Below are 22,713 nucleotides of genomic sequence, written 5' to 3'. Positions count from 1 at the left end.
AACGACCTTCAACGAAATAGAGTCACGTGCCAAAGCGTTCTTCAATTGTTTTGGAATAATAATTGTAATTGTGCTATAAAAAATACAATATTTGCTTAAAAAAGAAAAGAAAAGAAGACACCATAGTTTTTGTCATCGGTCCAGCCCTACTGCGGTTTTTTTGGAACTGACCAGTGGTAGATAATAATATGTCATTCATCAATGAGTAATCCGAGTCAAAAAAGCGGTAGGCAGCGACTTGGGGCTGCCCCTGAGATTGCTGAAGTCCATGAGCGGTAACCACTTACCATCAGGTAGACCATATGCTAGTCTGCCTGGTCGGACGACAAAATAAAAAAAATCCGAGTTGAAGATTGTAATTTTGAATTTAGTACTATTTAAATCCACGCTATGAAAGTCGCAATTCCGCGTTTCATAACTTTTTTTTTTCGCGTTAACTATCCACCGCTCTATATCTATAGCTATGCATAAACCATAATTCTGGGAATGATTGCATTAATACCGAAATTAAATCATCTGAAAACAATGTCGATTATTTTAATTCAATGCTGTTATTATATTTTCGGCTCGTTCCAAACCATTCTTTTTTTTTTATTGCTTAGATGGGTGGACGAGCTCACAGCCCACCTGGTGTTAAGTGGTTACTGGAGCCCATAGACATCGACAACATAAATGCGCCACCCACGTTGAGATATAAGTTCTAAGGTCTCAAGTATTCCAGGACCATTCCACTCCACTCTATAGCCTCACCTTATTTGAACTGAATATGGAGAGTAGACCGCCGCGTTTCTTTAGCTTGTTCCCGGATACGGTCCCCCGGGACGCCGTCAGGTGGTTGTGCGGCTGGTGATGGGTCGACGCCGAGTCTGTTGTGTCTGCCCCGGAAGCCAACTCGAACTGGAAGTCTTCGGGCGGAACGAAACCAGACTTGTACCTGTCTATAACTAATTTTGTGTCCTGGAAACGAAGAGAGTAACTTAAATCGTTAAGCCTCTATTTTTTTTATTGCTTAGGTGAGTGCACGAGCTCACAGCCTACCTGGTGTTAAGTGGTTACTGGAGCCCATAGACAACTACAACGTAAATGCGCCACCCACCTTGAGATATAAGTTCTAAGGTCTCAAGTATAGTTACAACGGCTGCCCCACCCTTCAAACCGAAACGTATTACTGCTTCACGGCAGAAATAGGCGGGTGGTGGTACCTACCCGTGCGGACTCACAAGAGGTCCTACCACCAGTAAACTATCAGTTTATATCTATATATATAAAAATGAATTGCTTTTCGTTAGTCTCGCTAAAATTCGAGTCTGCCGGGTCAGCTAGTTTATTATAATTATTATTTTTCCCTACCTAAGTTGGTGCTAGCCTTGAGAGGCTATGTCAGCGTAACCTAACAAGTTAATTAATGACACAAATACCGTGGCCATAATATAAAATTTAAAAAAACGACTCGTACGACATCTATTGAGCGTTGATGAAACTAGGCCTTTTTCCTATCTATTCTAGTAATCTCGAAGGGTTATACTAGATGACTGACGGAATCTACCGCCGGATCGGTAACGCGACCCGCTGAGAAGATCCGGCGGGAAACTCAGTGGGCTTTGGCAAAGGGTTAATTTCGTCGTATTCGACGAAGGATTTGGCGAGAACGGTAACCGGTGCTTGGTGTACCTAAAAGCACTGATAGTGGATCGAGAGGATCCGGAATTACGTGTGTTAGACGACGGCGACTGTTAACCTTTCGGTTGGCAGGAGCGGGTGTAGCGGCTAAGCCCTAAAGTGTCGATAACTGTACCAAAAGTTGTGTTACAATCAAATCAGTAGTACAGATGCATTTTTAATATTTATATTTTAATTATAAAGCATTTACCATGTTGCAACCAAGGGCATGAATCTTCCTGATCATATCACCGCAAGTGTGATATCAACAGGAAAATTCAAAACTCAAAACTCGTTATTGTTGTAAATACGGATTGTTATTTTATTACAAATATTATACAATATATTTAACATTAAAATATTTTTAGATTGTAAAAAAAGATATTTAAGAAACAAATCGCTTAGTAACCCGCCACGTCCGGTTTGAAGAATGCGAAAAGTGAATGGCTTTGAATAAAATATGTTAATAAAATTCACAGTACATACATATATTATATATAATTTCACTAAAACTAGTTTAAAACTTTTCATAAGATTTGTGTTATTTTTTTTTAAATTACCTCTTTTTCATTAATACTATTTGCGGCCAGTTCCATCCCGTCAAAGCACTGAATGATGATCGGGAAAACTTTCCTTTCGACATCCACTGAACTTAACATAAAGTTCTTAATATTCTTTATTCGTTTCTCGTCCAAGTCCTGTTGCGAAGAAATTGAATATAGAATAAACAACAACAAAAAAACAAATTCTACCTACGACGAAAAAATAAATATATTGGGCAATTTCCATAAATTCGGGCGTTGTAAAAAAATACATCAATGCTTCTTTTTTCTTTTTTTTTTAAATTAGTCGAATTTCAACATTTCCGAAAGCAGGTTACGTCACATATCACAATTATAGGCATTTTAAAATCGTATCTGTCTACCCGACCTAGTTGGCGTTCGGCCAGAGTGCACACTAAATAACGATGCATTCTGGAGAATGTAAGCGTAGCCACCGTCGATTATTTACATACAATAACCGAATTTGGCTAGGATTTCAATAATGGATTATATTTATTGTATCCCAATTTCAAACAGTTCCTAGATGTAACAAAATGTATGTAGTTGTCTGTGAACGGGAGATACTCAGGTTTGACTTCGTCAGATAGGACACGAAGCGATGGCTCATAATATTTATACACATTAAAATATTTGAGTTCTCTCAAAAAAAAAAACCCGCGACACGTTAAAAAGTCATGTGAACTAGTGCAAAAACATCATCATCTGAATTTCTGAGATATCATTTCACCTTATGCATATTAATGTCGAAGAGACTGATGCGCGACATTGATACTATAATGTTATGCTCACGTGCAAACGAAACTTCGTGAACTATTTTTTCATAGGTTTTTTTTATATGGACTTAAATAATTTAAGGCGGTAACTTTATGTTTGCATAATGAACTTTGAAATGGTCACGGATCTTCAATAAAATAACGATCAAATTAAATAGGCACATAAGAATATTTTAACATATTCATATGTAATATAAATCGCATATATAATGTAATATAAAGCACTCTCGGTTCATCTGCTCTGACTGAAGGCATCGCGACATGTTTTCAGCGCTATCAAGGTAGCAGCGTCAAATCAGCAAAATTCAATATGAAATTATGCAATATTTGTAGCTTTTTTGTTGCTATTTAGTTGCTAAAACCATTTCTCATAAAGATACGGAAAAGTATTTAAGCTTTTAAATGTATATATATAACATGAGAGCCCGTTAATAGCAATTTAATACAAAAAAGAAGAAAATCGGATGACAAACGGAAGGGAAAAACGTAATAAAACGTTGTATCTTCGCCTATATACATAAAAGTTTATGCACAAAATGAAGGCTTGCATTACACGTACTTGCAACTGTTTGAACACGTGCGGTAATCTCTGCTCGTAGTGTTGCCTCTGGGCTTCGTTCGTTTTGCGAAGCTGTTCTAGGTACTCCTGTTTCGCATCTTCGCACGCCTGACTCCTGAGTTTCATGTTCGCTTTTTGCTTCTCCAACTCTGCCCGACTGGAAAGAAAATTTGTTGATCCTGTCAAATCGCTAGTGGTAGGACGTGTTCTGCCGTGAAGCACTAATTAATGCGTTTCAGTTTCAAGATAAAGGCAGTCGTTGTACTATTATTAAATTGTGACTTCGAAGTCATATCACAAGGGGGGTGGCGGATTTAGGTTGTTAACATCTAATGGCTACATCAACCACTTCACACCAGGGGGCCATGAAGTCGTTCAGTAATAAAAAAAATGCGGAATATGCATTTGTAAAGAGCATCAAATTGCAGAATCCACGTCCAATCTATCCACAATCAAAGTTACTACAACGGCTGCTTCCTCAAATGGGAACGAGTGATTGTGTCGGATTAAAACAACAAAACGTTTTGCAACATACACTCAAGATGGGTGTCGGGGAGTTAGTAAGAAAATATGTGAACTACATACTCGTATTACGGACTGACGAAAGGAAAGTGGTAGAAGCACTACGTGACCAGAGACCTAAACTCGTTTCCACCGATCGATATCCAGATAGACTGGTTGACATATTATGAAAGATATTTTTATTCAGATTTGCTATTTGAATGATTACTAGTGGTCCCCCAGTAGTCGAAATTCGACTATAATTAATTGAAATTATAAGTTTGAACATTATTATGATTCTATTGTCAAAGACTATTTATACTTCTATAATCATAGATTTTGCCAAGAGAAATAATATTAATCTGTTCTCAATTTGCCCACAGACTTTAACAATAAATAAAAGAGTCTATATGCGTGTGAGTGTCAAACACATTTTAGTGTGTGTAATGTTTCTTTTATTGATTTAATTGTTTTTTTATGCGTACTTTTAAAAGGGTATTAGAATTCTGCACTCCTTCTCTATATTCTCTATAAGTGTGGGAAATTTTATATTCCTACATCCGCGCAATTTTCGTAAAAAGGAGTACAAAGTTTTTGCTTCACGTATTAATATATAGATTTAGTAATTTCCAATGACAGACGAGCGAGCTTTGCTTGCGACGAAGGGCTCAACGAGTAAATTAACTCTCAGACACAGCCCACTGAGTTTCTCGCCGGAACTTCTCAGTGGGTCGCGTTTCCGATCCGGTGGTAGATTCTGCGAAGCACGGCTCTTGCTAGGGTTCGTGTTAGCAACGTCATCAGGTTTGAGCCCCGTGAGCTCACTACTAGCCACGGTTACGCTAAAATAGCCCCTAAGGCTATCAGTTTAGGAAGGAAAAAATAAACAAACGCAACCAATAAAACGCCTTTATTAGACTTTCAAGTTGTAAGTACTCCCGAAAACACTTCGTTATGCAGCAGATTAGATTCGTTCCCGGCTTATTACCAATGGAAATCGACAATGTTGTTCTAACAATCGGGTAGCCCATATACCTGGCTGCTTTCGTAGGAATTAAAAGCACACTCATATATTTGTGACAAACAAATATAATAGAGCTAGGTTAGGTTTATAAAAAATAGCGCTTTAAAACTCTAAGGAAAAATAATTTTATTTTGTAATGATATTTTTATTCACATAAGGAAAAGACCAATGTTTTAATGTTCGCAGTAAATTTTTTAGCACATTCCCGTAAAGTCGTAATAAAAAATCACGAGTTCGTGAATCATTTCATCTAAGAATGTGCATACTCATAGTAAGACTGCGGGATTTGAACATGGACAGTCGCATCACTCGATACGAAGCCCGCGTCTTATCCTTTAAACCACAACGACTTTTTACTAATTAGAAGTACCAATTCTTGTAATGAATCACGTAGTTAATACGTGTTCACGAATGGCTGCCACGATGAAGGAATAACAATGTAATGAAAATGAAACTATATGCGCAATTACTAAATTGATGAAATAGAAGTCGAGACATTGACTGTATCGGGAGCCATCATAGTACACAAGATATTTGACAGATACCTGAATCTCGCTTACAACATTTTTAAGATAAGCTTTTATATATACAAGTTACGAACAACAACATTCGGATCATCGGTCTACCCAACAATTTCAACCAGGTCGGTAGAAGATTTTCACTTTGTCATTAAACCTCCCAAACTGGTGACCCTAACATGATTTTGAACACGCAAATAGAGCAAGTCTCAAGTTGGGCGGTATTGACGTTGTGATCTGTATTAACCACTTAACACCAGATGGAATACCGTAACTTATTCACGCGTCTAGGCGTTATAAAAAAAATCAGAATATCGAGTATAGGACACGATTCATCAGATCTATAGTAAGGTACACGTTATACCATGGGGACTTCTCTTGGAATACGGGTATAAATAATTCACATCCCAATAAAACATAGTCACGAATATTTTGTTTTTCTCTGTATAATTAATTCTTTAAGGGAGTTCCACATACAATGATATCCATTTACTTTGATTTTAGTTTTTCAATCAGCCAACCCTGACCTCAATGTCTGGAAATACCAGTAATAATTGGATTGGGAAATCGATATAACCACTATACTTTTTAAACCACATGGCATAAGCAGATGACCTCACCGCCCACCTGGCAATAAGTTGCCACTGGATCCATGGGCATCGCAACGAATAAGGGGAAGAAAAGGGTTACCTATATCTTTTTCTCATTAGCTAGACAGACTATTCCTTATAATATGAAATTGAAATAAATTTGCCTTTTAACATTGGCATACGTTATAACGTTTATAAAGTTCATTATGCATTAACTCCATATCGTCATGTTCAAGACAAAGGCACTGTCAGTCGTGATGTATTGTAGACGCACGACGCCTGTTAAGTAGACAGTTCACGTGCAGACGCCAACACTAAATGTACCCAAGTATGTATAATGTTACTCAACTATGAAGTTAACGCGATCAGGAATCCCAGCTGAATCAAATCGTAAACTGTATTAATTTTAAGTAGACATCGGCTTGTTCGTCCTTCAGGGACGGTGACCACTGATCAGCAATTAAGTAGTAAACTTTTCAAGATTTTCAAAGCCTTTATAATAAAGTATAAAAATATACGTATAGAACTTCTCATGTGTGCCATTTGGATTGTATAACGTATGCTTCAAATATACGAGTGTTGCCATTTACTGCAAATGTTCACGTTAAATTTTATTTATGTCCTGGAATGAACATCGAAAAATTTCGTGTTTTCACAAATAAAAATATAGTGAATTTATTTTTAAGTACAATAATAAATTTAATTAATGCTACATAAAATTCGATCAATTTAACACGTTATCATGTTCAAATCTTGTGGAAATCATTTGAGACCATATCTGTTTATCAAATATTCAAATGGCAAAAACAGCGTATCTTTGATATTATTAACTACAACTTTAAAAGAGCTGTACAACTAATAAATAAAATAAAACGTTCAAGATGTTTAAAATGTCGAGAGAAATATTGGGAGAGCCAGTATTATTAGATAATCACCTTAGATTGAGGTCAGCGTCTGCCTTTTGGAAGGTCTCGAGTGCTCTTTCCGACTCCCTCGCCGCACGTTCGTACGCTCGCCTGGCTCGTTCCAGTGAACCTATCGAAGTGTTCAGAACTCCCATTTGTTTTGCTCCTTCGTTTAAATGTTGCTGGAAGAAACGAAACTTATTTTATTATTTAAAAAATAATATCAGATTTCTTTAGATTTTTATGAATTTACTAGCTGTACCCGTCCGCTTTGCTGGGCATTTAAAATTAACATTTTTTAAGTTTAACAACAAATTCTCATCATTAACGCTCCCGCAACTGGTGTAGGGAATCCAACACTCATATAAATTTTAGCCTATCCATTAAGTACATGTATTTTCTACATGGATACCAAGTTTCAAGTCAATTGGATGCATGGTTCAGTAGTTATAACGGAACATCCGTAAAAACCACTGTAGATTTTTTATATATAATTATTCTAAATTAAAATGAGTTTAAATATTTTTCTTTAATTTGAAATTTATGTCATGTTCAACTATTGAAGAATTTCACCAATTAAAAAAATAAATGAAAATAAGTAATTCAATATATTTATCATTCAGTTAACTGATTTATTGGTGTCGATTTTTAAAAGCAATCAATTTTACCTTCCGTGACCCGGAAAACTTTAAAGTATTTGAAATGTCCAACTAAAAAATTAAACAAGATAAGCACGACATCAACCGTAAATCTGACATTTATTATTCACCCAGACATCTTATTAGACCTGTGACCGAAGAATTATAGCTGTTCGTATTTTGGCAATACTTTCTTTTTTTAATCAATTTCTTTTACTGGACATTGATTGGCTTCACATCTTATAACCTCATAATATTTTTTGTTCAGCGACGCATTACCATACTTACATACAAGAAATGCAAATTCGGGGGTGTCACTCTAGATAAAAATATCGTATTTGTAAACCTCGTGATATCCTTGACAGGGGCTTGCAACACACCAATGTGACGCGGTGGTTGAAAGACCCTTGTATAGCCTACTTACGTTAACGCGAGGAGCACAGACAAAAAACTGCTGGCCAGATAATTAAAAAAACATTTTTGATGATACATTATATAATCGAGCAATAAAAAGAAATACACAGAACAAATTCTCAAACGCGATGCAAATAACGGCATATCTTAAGAAACTTGTTTGCATTCCATTTACAAGATTTATAGATTTAAAAATAAATGTATGTGGGTCTCATAATGAAATGTGACGCTGATAGACATTTCTTTGATTATTCGGAGCGAGGAAATAATAAATCAAAATTATTAATTATAATTCGAAACGCAAAATTATTTTAGTTTTAGCTTAGTGCAATTGTGCAGTTTATCTGAAATTACAATGTAGTTGGGTTCAAGCATGACACGTACGGAATAGGCGAGTTCATGTCCACTCTTGACTGTTTACAGAGAAACATCATAACGTTTTGTATTAATCAATATTTCCAAGAAACTATCGTGCCAACCACAAAGCAATGTTAGTTCAATGAATCGTGGTCGTATTTTATTAACCAACTTACTGTCGTTTACAATGTTCAACTTATGTGTTTATTTTAAATTTGCTAGTTAGAGTAATGGTTGCGGACAAAAATCATTCAATATTTTCACTGTCTCGTGTATATAATTAGAAAATCGTAAAGTTTATTCGCTAATATTGAAGCTTTGTTTGTTTCTATTAAACTACTAGCTGTACCCGTCCGCTTCGCTGGGCATTTAAAATTAACATTATTATTTCTCACCCCTACAAAGATTCTCATAATTAACACCCCCGCATCTGGTGTAGGGAGTCCAACACTCATATAAATATTAGCCTATCCATTAAGTACATGTATTTTTACATGGATACCAAGTTTCAAGTCAATGGGATGCATGGTTCAGTAGTTATAACGGAATATCCGTAAAAACCACTGTAGATTTATAATATATTGGTATAGATATAGATAATACAGCACTAAAACTATACTAGTCAAAACGGAAACATAATAATCGCAAAAATAGGAAACGACTTGTCGTTGCCGAGTGTTGTGGCATCGATGCTCGGCAACGACGAGTCGTGGAAGGCGATGCTCGACTTCTGCGAGTGCACCATCTCGCAGAAGGAGGCGGCGGGGCGCGTGAGAGACGCACAAGCCCGTCGCCGTCGAGCGGGGGCCAGGGAGGCGGATCTCGCCCTAGCCCTGGCCCTCTAAGTGTTTCGGGTCCCCCTCATATGTCGGTCTGGGGCCCGGCGAAGGGGGCCTAAGAAGACGACGTGCAAGCTGCTCTGCACGCGTTTTACGCAAGAGCATCCGGGTGATGGAAGGCCGGCTATCCTCGACCCACGCTGGTTCTGACCCAGCGGGGTATTTCGTAGGATAACCTATTCAAACCGGCGCCATCTAGGCGGGCTTCGGACAGCCTGCCGACCGAGAGGGCTGGTGGTCGTGGCGCCGACGATCGCTGGCCCGGCGTCCCGAGGGGGAGGGTGATGGGAGAGATGTGCTCCGCACTAAACGCTTCACTCTCCTCCCCTTGCCTTTTCATGAGTTCTGTCTCATGCGAGGGTTGGACGTTGGTTGTTGAGCGACAGGAGGTTTTAGTCGGTTCGACTCCGACATGCCCCACCCTCCATCCCCAGTGGAGGGTGGGAGTCTGGCGATTTCCTCCTGACAAAAAAAAAAAAAAAAAAGAAAAAAAAAGTCAAAACGGAGTGCAATCAATTGCTTCAAAACGTTAAACATGTTTAGAACTAGTGAATGAAAATTATAAACAAACCTTTCTTTCCTCTCGCAATTCTTTGGCGAGCAGGTGCAACTCTCGGACTACATTTGATTGAAGATTTTCCGCGACAACTTCCCGTTGTCCTGCGAAATCGCCTAACTCTTGCAGTAACTGTTTAAATGCTTTACATGCTGTATACCTAAAAACGTAACACGAATAAAAGCTTTTGATTTTATTACTCGAATACATTTCCGTTTCTCAGGACGTAAACATATTATTTGTTCATCAGCAGAATTATTTTCTAATCAAATTTCTTAAAATGCGAATTACCCATTTTAACAAAAAATGAGTTAAAGTCTGCAGCAACTGAAAGTTTTTTGGTTATTTTTGTACATCTTGTTAACCATGGCAAACGTCAGATGTAAAAATCCAGATGAAAAGAATGAAATGTATTCCTATTAGTCATATTCTAAACGAAGATCGTGGGCGCTTCGTGATCGGGATATTTCTGCTACTTCCTGTCATCCGGTTCTGGCAGCAATATTTCTAATCTTAGAAAGGAAAGTTTTTTACCTATTCTTCTTCTCTTTATACGGTACGGTAACAGCATCTTACTACCGTGAAGCAGTAGTGTGTTCCACAACCATTGTATCAATTCGATTGAGATTTTAACTAATCACTCAAAGTGGGCAGTAGGCATACATTGGGGAGTCTTTGGGATGTCGCCGCTTAACAGCTAGGCAATACAGTTAATAGAAAAACCGACCTAAGCTGATGGTCTAGAGAGAGACCATATCAGCGTCACCGGACTAGTGAGCTCACGGGGCTTAAACCTGACGATGTTGCTAGCACGAACCCTAGCAAGAGCCGTGCTTCGCAGAATCTACCACCGGATCGGAAACGCGATCCACTGACAAGATCCGGCGAGAAACTCAGTGGACTGTCTGTGGGTTAATTTACTCGCCGAACCCTTCGTCGCAAGCGACGGGTTCGACGAGAACGATGATCGGGGCATGAAGACAACGGCATCAGCTACATTAATTAGATACTAGAATCACTTTTTTCAAGCTTCTAACACATAATCCCAATAATCACATTATTTTATTCTTATATCGATTACTCACTGGTATTCATCTTCTTCTTTCCTTTTTGGTTGATAATTTTTGACAAGCCTCCTGCAATGTCAAAATCAATTATAATAGATAGTACATGCAATCATTTAATCGAAAACTAACTTGTATAATATGTATATTATTTGCATAGTAAAAGTGACAGTTTTTTTTTGTTCTTATAATCAAACTGGTGCAACCAGTTCTTTGCTCCTTGTTAAACTTTCTCGTGACTCCATTATTAAGTTTATATAACATGCATTACTTAACATATTATTATTATTAGGAGGATAACATAACGTGATGAATATTTATACTGACCTGAGTTTTCCTGCATATTCTAGTTCTATAGCGCACCTCTCCTTGACGAAGTTTCCATATTTATCTAAAAACTCGATTCCTTTGTGCGTATGGGCGGCTAAGTTATCATATTGATCCTGAAAAAGAAAATACAGTTTTATTATAATTCACTATTGTAAGATGCAAATTAATTCTCGTATGTTTATAATCTATATATATAAAAATGAATTGCTGTTCGTTAGTCTCGCTAAAACTCGAGAACGGCTGGATCGATTTGGTTAATTTTAGTCTTAAATTATTTGTGGAAGCCCATAGAAGGTTTAAAAGGTATATAAATATGAAAATGATCAGAAATAAATAAATTTAACAATTTTGTTTTTTCTTTGTTGTGTCCCCCGTCGGACGGATTCCTTTGGTTTGATCTAAGTTTATTTTATACAAAAGTTTAGGTTGTTTATTTATCGATTGAGGCACTACGAAGTCTGCCGGGTTAGCTAGTATAATAATATATCTGTTCTTCTCTGTGCATTCGCGCTTGAGTTAAAATTTAAAAGCATTCTGACCCAGTAGCACCGACGTGCAATAGATAGGTGGCGAGAGAGATAGAGCCATTTCAACAAGTGGGTTATGTCTGACATTAAATGATGGTCACAGCGTATAGTATGTGGGATGCCCTAGTAATAAGCCTGTTTGTACTGACCACTGAATTTAAATTCGTTAATTTTATTGTTTCTATCCGTTTCGTATACTCTACATTAAAGCTTTATAAAATGTTTTTAGAATTTTAAGTATACTCAGTGAGATACATAAAGATAATGGGAAATTGTAATAAAAAGTACATGAATTTCGTGCTGGCCAAAATGATACCTCAAAACAAAAAAAAACCCTTTCCGTACTTAGAACCTGGCAATTTGATAGAGTAGAACAGTTTAATCATTATGAGAGCAAGAGGAAATGGTTAGCGATATGAGGTCATCTCAGCGGAAAACTGACTGGTTCGATAAATATACCATCGCATATACGAAGTATATAAACACTTTAACAGAGCTGGTTTGAATGCATCTAGTATATTTTAGATATGCTGCATATAAGTAATTTAAATTTACTGGTTTATCATCACGTAATATATGACCGTTACGTACTAAAAAGTTTGTACATTGCTGGTAATTATGACGCGACTACATTAACCTTCATTCATTAAGATCAACTTATAAAATCGTTAACAAGCACATATTTTAATTGTTTGGCAAATTAGGCTATTTTCCCATTTAACGCGATGCGTGGAGATTTCATTTAACACGTAGATTTTTTAACATTCCCATAGAGTTAATGGACGTTACATTTACGTCTACATCATGAGAGGTAGCGAAAAAACCTTTCGTTCCCACAGTCATACGATGAAATAGTCGGTAGCTGTGATTGCATGCTTGATGCGCACGCAATTCCGCAGTCATCCGCCCTTGAATTTTCAACGAGTGGCTGGCAGGGCAACGACTTTACAATGCCTTTACACGCATATTCCTAGGCGAAGGTATTTTAAAATTGATCGCTAGCGGTTATGTAAAAATATTCATAAAATAAAAATCACTAAACACCAATTCTCCAAAAAACGTAAAGTAATCAAGTCTATTTAAATTTAGTTCACTTTTAATTCAAACTTTTTAAAATCATTACTTTAATGAAAATATTTATTTAACAGAAGCTTTTGTTCTATTTTATCTATCCTTGTTTTGCTAGTCACAATTAGTCACAAAAAAATTCTGGCCACGAACGGATGCGATAATAATAATTAATTTTGCCATTAACAACAACGTATTTGTCTCGATTATGTTGAACATTGGATGTCGTCGAAAAATATCGATACAATGTTATTCGAAATATTATGTTTGTCGTGTGCAATATGCCAAAAAAAGAACTAATTGAGAGAGAATTCAAATTAATTGTATTACGGTCACGTTAATTTTTTGAATTGTACAAATGGACAACAACCCGTTTGAATGAATGTTGATGAATGAATAAAAGCAAAATGGGACAATAAAGAAGATGGTCAATGTACCGTAGTAGTGTGCGATACTTTGAACGCACGGCGTGGGTTCATGGACAAAATTATATCATTTTCACAGTTAGATAAGAGATAGTTTATTTTACAGATTAAATTTAGTAGTACGACTTCAAATAATATCGAATTTTTTACTTGATTCTACTAAATGCAGTTCTGTCCCAAACAAAATGTATCCTTACTGTTTGGCGACCGACAAGGTCGGGCTGACGTCACTTCTTAGAAATGTTAGGAATTAGATTGGGAAATCGGCATAAGGACTTTTGAAGTGGATACTACTATTAGGAACGAATGAAGTAGTGAGATTTATAGGTAGCTAAATTTTAAATTTTAACATACGATATTTTGCAAATTTATCGTGCTATATAACGGGACTATTAATTTACAAAACCGAGATGTATGTGTTGAATAGAGATAGATATTATTTCTGAACGATGTGTGGACTCGGTAATATACCGTTGTCGCTGGAAGCATGTCATTGAAGTTTCGCTATTACATCTCACGTCAACAATGAATAGCTCAACGTTCGTAAAAGAATTTGATTACAAAAAAGCTTTTGTAAACCACTGTACGAGTGCGGTAGAAATGTCTTGCGCTTAGTAAAATGCAATGTTCTTTTAATAACAATTGCTAATCACACTGTACTATACATTAAAAATTACGAAGCAAGATTAAAAGAGAGAGATAGATATAAATTAACAAGTGTTCGGATGAGGTGGTAGTGTCGTGGCCTGGTTCGATAACCCGTCTGGTGTGGCGAGGTAGCGTGTTGGCAATGTGAGAGCGACTCGACGTTCGACTCCGACTGGACGTGGGAGAACTGGAAACGGGACGACTTAGCTCATTTACAAAGCGGTTAAGGAACGGCAGACTCGACTCGCGAGTTGCAATTATTCAGCGAAATATTAAACCTGACGCGCTATTCTCGGAGTCATTAACTTATCCTGTTAGACAAGTCAACGAAGGGGGAGCTTGTGCAGAAAAGTGCATGAATAGGACTATTTTAAACACTGTGTGATCGTCATGGGTTCACAATAAAATTATTTTTACTGGTGGTAGGAACTCTTGTGAGTCCGCGCGGGTAGGTACCATCACCCCGCCTATTTCTACCGTGAAGCAGTAATGCGTTTCGGTTTGGAGGGTGGGGCAGCCGTTGTAACTATACTTGAGACCTTAGAACTTATATCTCAAGGTGGGTGCCACATTTACGTCGTATGTGCCCATGGGCTCCAGTAACCACTTAACACCAAGTGGACTGTGAGCTCGTTCACCCATCTAAGCAATAAAAAATAATAATTTAATACTTGATTTTACACATGTTAATAAAAGGTGTTGGTGTTAATAAATAATTACAATTAATCATTATTAGAACATCCATTTATTATGGTCTAAAACGTGTGCGCTATGGGAGGCGCCAATGCTGAGGAATGCGTACACATTGCGTTCAGTGCATCATCAGTATGCAGATCACGGATAGCTCGGTTACCGACACGTGTACGGGTCCCTGTTGCCTTGGCTAATTATTGGAATCCAGATGCATGTTATTATAATCGATACGTGACTATTCGAAAAAAGTATCGCGACATATCGATTTGGTAAAACAACTCGATTGTATTATTGTGTACATACGTATCATAAGACAAATTCACATGAATAACCAACAATATACTTTAAAGAGAACATTTTCGATTTGCAAAAGGTCATTTTTTTTTTTTTATTGCCCTTGTAGGCAGACGAGCATACGGCCCACCTGATGGTGAGTGGTTACCGTCGCTCATGGACTTCAGCAATGCCAGGGGCGGAGCCAAGCCGCTGCCTACCGGCAAAATGTCAAATGAAGTGGAAACAAACTTGTAACGTTAAGATGTCATATAAATAAATGATTGATGTAATATGATTATTGAATATATGTACTTAAATTTTTGGGAACTAAACAATAAGCACTAACTCAACCTGCCTCAACAATAAAAGAAAAAGCCTTGAGAGGTGTTTTCAAATTTATTTACCTATCGTGTTTGTATTTATGTGTTTAAGTGTGTCGTGAATCACGACCGCATTTATTTGGCACCCGATGTGTGTCACTGAACCTGTGAAGGTGCGAGCCACGGTATTCGCATGCCAAAGCTATAGTCAACAATCAGTAACTGTCGCGTATCCATGTGATAATCAAATATTCCGCACAATGAGAACACACTGTCTAGCGGATCGAGGATGATTATTATTGACATAGAAGTAAAAAGGTAAATACGATCTTCTTGAGAAATCGTCGTAATGAAAAATTATCTGTGTATATACCACACACCGATTTATGGAACGGATATACACAATAAAATGAGAACTTAAAATGTTTATATCGAAATGTGGTGTCAAAATTAAATTGAAAAATTACAGTTACAATTTGAGTGGTAGAATGAAAACAGATTGCATAGCGTCCATCATCAGTACGTACATATGCACATATAATACATGCGACACCGATTATTGTTTCCTTAACGAAGTTATCACTTTGGCGGTGACACACCATTATTATTTATTAATATATATTTTCCAACAGTCAAAAATAAATTTAATATATTGTGTTTTACATATTTCATGATTAGTTGTAAGCGTGGATGGATCCACCTATGTATGGATCTTACCACTGATCAATACCGTTGTCTACTACTAGATGATATGAAACTTTTTCTTTTATTATAAGGTAAATACCGGTCCCCACTTCGTAATTGACCTTTCAATTGTAATAATTGTATTGTTTAATATTTGCGGATTTAATTTTCTTTGCACGAGGTTCCTGCGTGACGTTAACATATTTCCTTAGATATTTCTTTTACTTTTTTGGGGGAATTTGATTTTTGACATAAAGAGTAAATCGGGCGTCTTATCCTATGAGAGTAATGTTTAGCTATATATTGGCTGGCCAGCGCTTTGACCAAACTAAGCAGTTTTACAATTCTCTTCCTATAACTCAGACTATACCTCATAATTGTGATGCAAACAGGTATAGCAAATGACCTTGCATTCTATCTAACTTAACATCTCACTTGAATGCCAATGTCACAAACAACAGGTTTAACTGACAATAAACGAAGTAAGTTTTTTTTTCTTCAGAACACGCCTAAAAGCGGCTTATAAGATTTAAAGATTAGATTTGAAGATTATAAGTGCAAATTTCTACTCAAATGGTGATCATTCTTCACGTTCTAGTTCAGTGAATCAAAACTTTAAATGTTCACGGATTCCGTGCGAACATAGCAAATATACGTTATTTAATCCCCACCTGGCTGAGCCTTTGCTCGCCCACCTGTCCTGGTGAAACCAGAAAGGCCTCCGGGCTACCAGTAATCGTTCAATTATAAAAAAAAACCTTATTTAAATTTGTTTAGAACGTAATATTGACGTTAAATTTTAACTTCCGCCATGCAATTTTGAAATCATATTGGCACAAATGCACCGTGCAGTCGTCAGTCATACCGGAACAGCGTCTCATTCGTCGAAAGCGATTTGTTTGATCGAATGTCCGTTTGTTCTGAGTCACGACGGAGGAACGCCCGTCCTTTGCTGATTAACACTTGTTAGTCATCATTAACTAATGAGACAATAGCTTCAACGTTTCCATAAGATAAGATAATATATTTCACATGTCGCTTCGAAACAAAATCGCGACATCTATATATTAATACGTGAAGCAAAAACTTTGTATCCCTTTTTACGAAAATTACGAAAACGAACGAGGAGTATGAAATTTTCTACACTTATAGAGAATATAGAGAAGAAGTGCACAATGCTAATATTTTTTTTAAATAATGCATAAAAGATACATTAAGTCAATAAAGAAAACAATACACACACTACATACCATGTATTTGACGCACACACGCATGCATGCTATTTATTGTCAAACTTTTAATCTTGACGTCTGTGGTCAAATTGAGAATAGATCATAGACCTATATAGTAGGGACACGACATATTGTTCTATACGTACAATTGCTTATATAAATAGCACCCATTTTGAAGGCACATACATAAACATATATCTATCTCGTTCTTACTCAGCACTTTAACTCGCAGGAAAACAATATAACAGTATTTCAGTGCGTACATAAAATGAAACATGAATATACGTAAATGTCTCCGTCTCCGTCTAATGAGGCCGAAAATCCGCCATGTTTAGCGCGCCAAATGTCATTGGCACGTCAGTTCGGCCGTCTGTTTTGGGTTGTACATTATTTATTGACTTTGATATCGATTTAATATGATTGCTTATATAAAATTTCTTATTTTATCATGCTTAAAACATACAAAAATAATAATTAAAACATATTTTATAGGATCTCAAGAAAGTCGTCGGAACTATTTAAATAAAATAGTTTTATAACACTATTGTCAACTGGTTAAATATTTAATAATTAAGTGATTTTAGAGAGGAAGTCACAAGGAATAACGTTTGTAATTTTATTAACGAATAAATGTTCTTGTGTTTTTTTTTATCAGGCGGTCCCTTGATAAGTTTAAAATTTGAATCACTCTCAAGTGAGAGTGATTCAAATGGTGCGGCGTACCTTCCTTGAGGTGCGCTGCGGTAGTGTGTTACGGACTTTAGAGTCAGCAAAACAATTAAAATAGATTGTAATAGTCTAAGAAAAACACGTACTCAAAATACGATAACATTCAGCATGCTAGAAATGGGCAGATGGCACTGTACTACGCCATATCTTTATGTTTTGCGGCAAACGACAACTTTATAAAATCAGTATAGCAAATTTAAAAAATCGTCATATCGTTTACTTGGCAAATTTGAAGCACCAACTCGTCTTAGATTTCACATAATATCTAAATCACATCATCTTTGCACATAACAATATACTTACTTCCTATTAAAGTATAAATTCTACAAATACATTCACTCAACAATATTTAAAATAAAATGAGCCAAGAACGTTTATCGATAAAACCTACTAACATTAAAATCTTCTGGGCAGCACTAAAACCGCCATGTTTTGTGGCCAGATGACGTCACAGTGGCACGACTTTTTTGTTGACGTTTCATTTCCATAGGTTTCCTACTTCAGTGGAATAGATTAAATATTGTTTGTCATTATTAATATTTTTTTATAGACTAGCCTTGGCGAAATTTGTGATTATAGAAGTATAAAATACAATCATAATAGTGTACAAACTTACAATTCCAATTAATTATAGTCGAATTTCGTCGAATAAAACGTAAAACAATTCCTAAATAAGAGGACAAGTCGCGTTTCTAGCGCTATTTATTATATTACGTTAGGTACCTAAACTGTAATATTCATATCGCATTCATTCCATAGTAAAACCAACTAGGTCAATCTAGCGGTTAGAGCCGACACTATAAATGAGAGACATCTCAGATAATGTCATTCGACGAACTAGTCGGACCCCCCGCCCAAAAAGGGAAATTAGCCATGTGACAAAGAAGAGTATACGATAGATTTAAGAGAGAGCTAGTGGTTCTACTTTTATTGAATAACAACTACTTTTAATGGTATGAGAAATTTGAATGACATTCGTGTATTGCCTTACATTTTTCAGAAGCACGTTATGACAGACTATGAACTAATTTACGAACGTATTAGTAAATGAGTTTTAACTATCTGTGTCACATTAAGGCCCGATAGACGAGGCTTAATGTTTTCACGGTATTTAGTATTGCGTGTCTGCGGTTGGTTTGGTCACCTTCTAACGTCATCGTGGAAAGACAGTTTCGTTGACACAATACATGTTTCGATCACAGAACAGACAAACGCTATTGTTGTGAGAAAATACGGTTTACATCTGAGCCTTGGATTCTCTTTAAAGTAATAGATTTTATAGTAATATATCAATTTTTTTCCCTACCTATTCTTTGGTAGCCTAAGTGCCTATTAGTGATTCTCTTGAATGAGGTTTTTATAGTAATACTAGCTGACCCGGCAGACTTCGTACCTAGTGCCTCAATCGATAAATAAAAGACCTAAACTTTTGTATAAAATAAACAAACAAGGAATCCGTTCGACGGGGGACACATCAAAGGAAAAACAAAATAGTTATATTTTATTTTATTCCGAGCATTTTCATATTTATTTACCTTTTAAACCTTCTCTGGACTTCCACAAATCATTCAAGACCAAAATTAGCCAAATCGGTCCAGCCGTTCTCGAGTTTTAGCGAGACTAACGAACAGCAATTCATTTTTATATATTTATATAGACAGTAATAGCTTTTATAAATATATCAATTAAGTTCATTACAGTATATTTGAATGTGGTAATAAGCACAATAACTCGAATTAAACTCGGATCGAATACAATAACTTATTGACATACATTACACATCTATTTATATTTATAAACGTTTAAATATATTTTACATTTAAAAATAAAAGTAAATCATGGAGATTCCAGTGACGACAAGGCACAATTATGTTCTGAGGTATATGCTTATAAATAATGATTTACGGTAGCCTCTGATATTGGTATGAGAACTTAGAAGCGCAATACGAGCAATTCTAACAAATGCGTAAAACTTACCCGTTGTTTTTCTTAGATTTAAAGTTTAAAACTTAGTTAAAACCCTAAAAAAATCGGATAATCCATAAATATAATTCCCACTGAGAACCCTTTCATTATGTCGCTCAGTTAAGTGAAATTACCGACATATACGAATCATGAAACAGACTAATACTGTCTCTAATAAGACACCCGAGTAACATGCTTTAATGGAGCTATCCAATTTCAATAGGGATGTATAGATACTCTTTGAGTGTGCACATTACTTTTTACACAACATCTTATACCCTTTTCAGAAAAAAGTATTAAAATTAGTTGTAAAATGACGCAGTGGATCGAAGATTTAATGGCGATGACATCATGAATCAAAATAAGTGCATCCTTCGCTTCACGGGCGTAATTACCAAATTAGGAGACAATAATACGATTTTTGGGGAGAAGTCCTTTTATTCACGGTCTTTGTCGGTATTGACATAGTGGTCGTGGTCATCACTTTAGAAGTTGGTGTAAGCTTCACAGCATGCCAATACTCTGACGGTCGCCCTCCTTGTGCATTCGTGTAGTGATGATGAGTCATTTACCGCCGCTTTTTTTCTGATTAGTCCACATCATATGCGATCTTCCTCGAGACCTGGTACCCTTAACCTCTACCTGGACCACAAGTGGCCCAATAGCCATTTAACGGATAGGTACCATCATCAAGGTACCGATATCAGCCGTCAACTAATAATACGTTCTGAATTGATAGAATAATTGATGTATAAAGGTGTCTTCAATCTTCTCTCAAGGTAGACAGTTGCAATCAGCTGAGTCGTGATCTCAGTAAACGTGTATCATAAAATTATAGACAAGAACAGTATATTTTTTAGCGTACGTAATTTACGATTTTATTAAATAATTATATTACAACACAAACGCACGTGAAAGGTCAATAGAAACTTAAATAATGTAATATTCGCCCTTTAAACAGTAGCACACAAGTACTCATGGAACGTTTCGAATTCTTGTACGGCTTAATTCTAAACAACTGCATTCCAATTCAGATTGTGAACTTAATAACAACCGAATCTTGTTGAATGTTCAGAGACTTCAAATAGAACACAAAAAATAGTTAAGTATCTTATTGTATTGTGAGTGAATTATTTTTATTTTAATATATTATTTTTTGTATTACTTAAAGCACTTTGGGGATATATGATATTAAATTTTGTATTTTTATTTTTTTTATACATGAGATGTGCCTATCTAACATCGTGGAACATCGCATAGTGAAGTTGAAACCAAAAATCAAACCAAACTGCATTACTGATCTCAACATACTGATATCTATCGATATGCAAAGAAACGTGTAATTATTGTCATTTCATTTTTTTTTAATACATGAGCAGAGTACTCAAACATCATCTAAAGTTTTTATGATCTTAAGGATTAACTCGTATCAAACGATGCGAATGTGCCGGTAACCAAATCCCACAGGCAGGTGCCATTTTTCTGAGGAAACACGAAGCAGGTGTTCGCGATCAACCTTCGCGATGAAGGAATAACATCGTGTAATAAAAATCAGACACACAAGTTTAATGAAATTGCCATGTTACTGGTAGTAAGTATAGGTCGTACTGTATAGCACTTTATACCACCATCATGGCTATTTCTGCTCCAAGGTTTCATGGCAATTTTTTGTGGCGGCTATAGATTCCGGTAATCTTTTAACACCAGATGGGCATGGGCTCATTCATGCATTAATGAAACAAATTTCGACGTTATTACCTTTTATTACCTTAATCGTCGTCTACGAAAACTGTGGAGTATTCTAAAAGTCGGAAACGCGGAAAGCAATAACGTGAAGACTATTTTATTTGTCCACAACTCGAAAAAATCTAACAAAATAAACTGACATTCTCATGTGTACTATCTGATATTAAAGACAGTGTCTAAATAGCCTTAATACCTGTCGAATGTTTCGCAAGTTTTTTGATTTCCGTTCCGATAAGGGATTATTTTTGTCCGAATTCTATATCGCCTAGTAATGAGTCACCATTCGCAGTGACGTTACGTGCCGTCGGGGTGTGCACCCCTGCCGGCGTCACCCTGTGACTCAGCACGCGGTCCGCCCGCCTCCGGTGAGACGGCCGCCCAGACACAAATAAATATCATTTTGATTCTAAAATAGGTTTCAGTCGTTCACCTATTGGATGACAAAGTGCGTTGTAATGAACTTGAAAGTCATCCGTTGAAAATGGATTAGTCGATAAGTTATTTCAAGTCTTCTTCTAAATATTGTTTATTGCTAATGTTTAGGCGAGATTAAAAGATTGGTGTCAGAATCAAACACTTTTTATAAGTACCAATTATGAGCGTATATTTTTCAAAAGTTTCAATAATACGACATACATATATCGAAAATGTCCACAAACTACTTTCATTCGGATGAACGCTTTCAAATTTCTTAGCAATTCGATGCAAGGCACGTCATACGATACGAACATACTCGCACATACGTAACAATATAACTTTCATCTTCACTCACAAAATATAAATTAAATGTTTTGTCATGCAATGCAAACAACTATTTTTACTTGTAGTACGTGTCGTGACGCGGTATATGTTTAATTTGTTCATTAAAAAAAACTGAATTAATGCATGAATATATGTGTGTGTGTGTGTATTTAATGAATTTATATTACTAGCAAATTACTTTTATTGAAGCAGATTGTCGTAGGTCGTAACTTAACGTGAATATTAAGCACTGGATAAACAGTATTTTCTATTGCTCTTAATGGTAATTAAATGAAAACTCGTATTCTTGGGATCAAATTTGTTTGAGCGGGGTATTTCAAAATAGGTATAGGTCATGACGAGATAAAA

The 22,713-nt window shown here is 36.2% G+C and overlaps 1 protein-coding gene across 4 annotated transcripts in view; it reads right to left on the bottom strand.

Moving 5' to 3' along the window:
* Positions 1 to 22,713, bottom strand: part of Cip4 (formin-binding protein 1-like Cip4) — a 52,185-nt gene that overhangs the window by 9,057 nt on the left and 20,415 nt on the right. For all 4 annotated transcript variants that reach the window (XM_028179987.2, XM_028179988.2, XM_028179989.2 and 1 more), the window contains exons 2-8: positions 11,288 to 11,403; positions 10,982 to 11,032; positions 9,912 to 10,056; positions 7,123 to 7,274; positions 3,555 to 3,711; positions 2,220 to 2,357; positions 751 to 957 (exon numbers count right to left, since the gene is read on the bottom strand). In XM_028179987.2, coding sequence (XP_028035788.1) covers positions 751 to 957; positions 2,220 to 2,357; positions 3,555 to 3,711; positions 7,123 to 7,274; positions 9,912 to 10,056; positions 10,982 to 11,032; positions 11,288 to 11,403 — 966 coding nt within the window. The remainder of the gene's footprint in view (positions 1 to 750; positions 958 to 2,219; positions 2,358 to 3,554; positions 3,712 to 7,122; positions 7,275 to 9,911; positions 10,057 to 10,981; positions 11,033 to 11,287; positions 11,404 to 22,713) is intronic.

This window comes from Bombyx mandarina, chromosome 15, assembly GCF_030267445.1.
Source record: "Bombyx mandarina strain Sakado chromosome 15, ASM3026744v2".
Lineage (NCBI taxonomy): Eukaryota > Metazoa > Arthropoda > Insecta > Lepidoptera > Bombycidae > Bombyx > Bombyx mandarina.
This window is presented reverse-complemented; position numbering and strand designations above follow the sequence as displayed.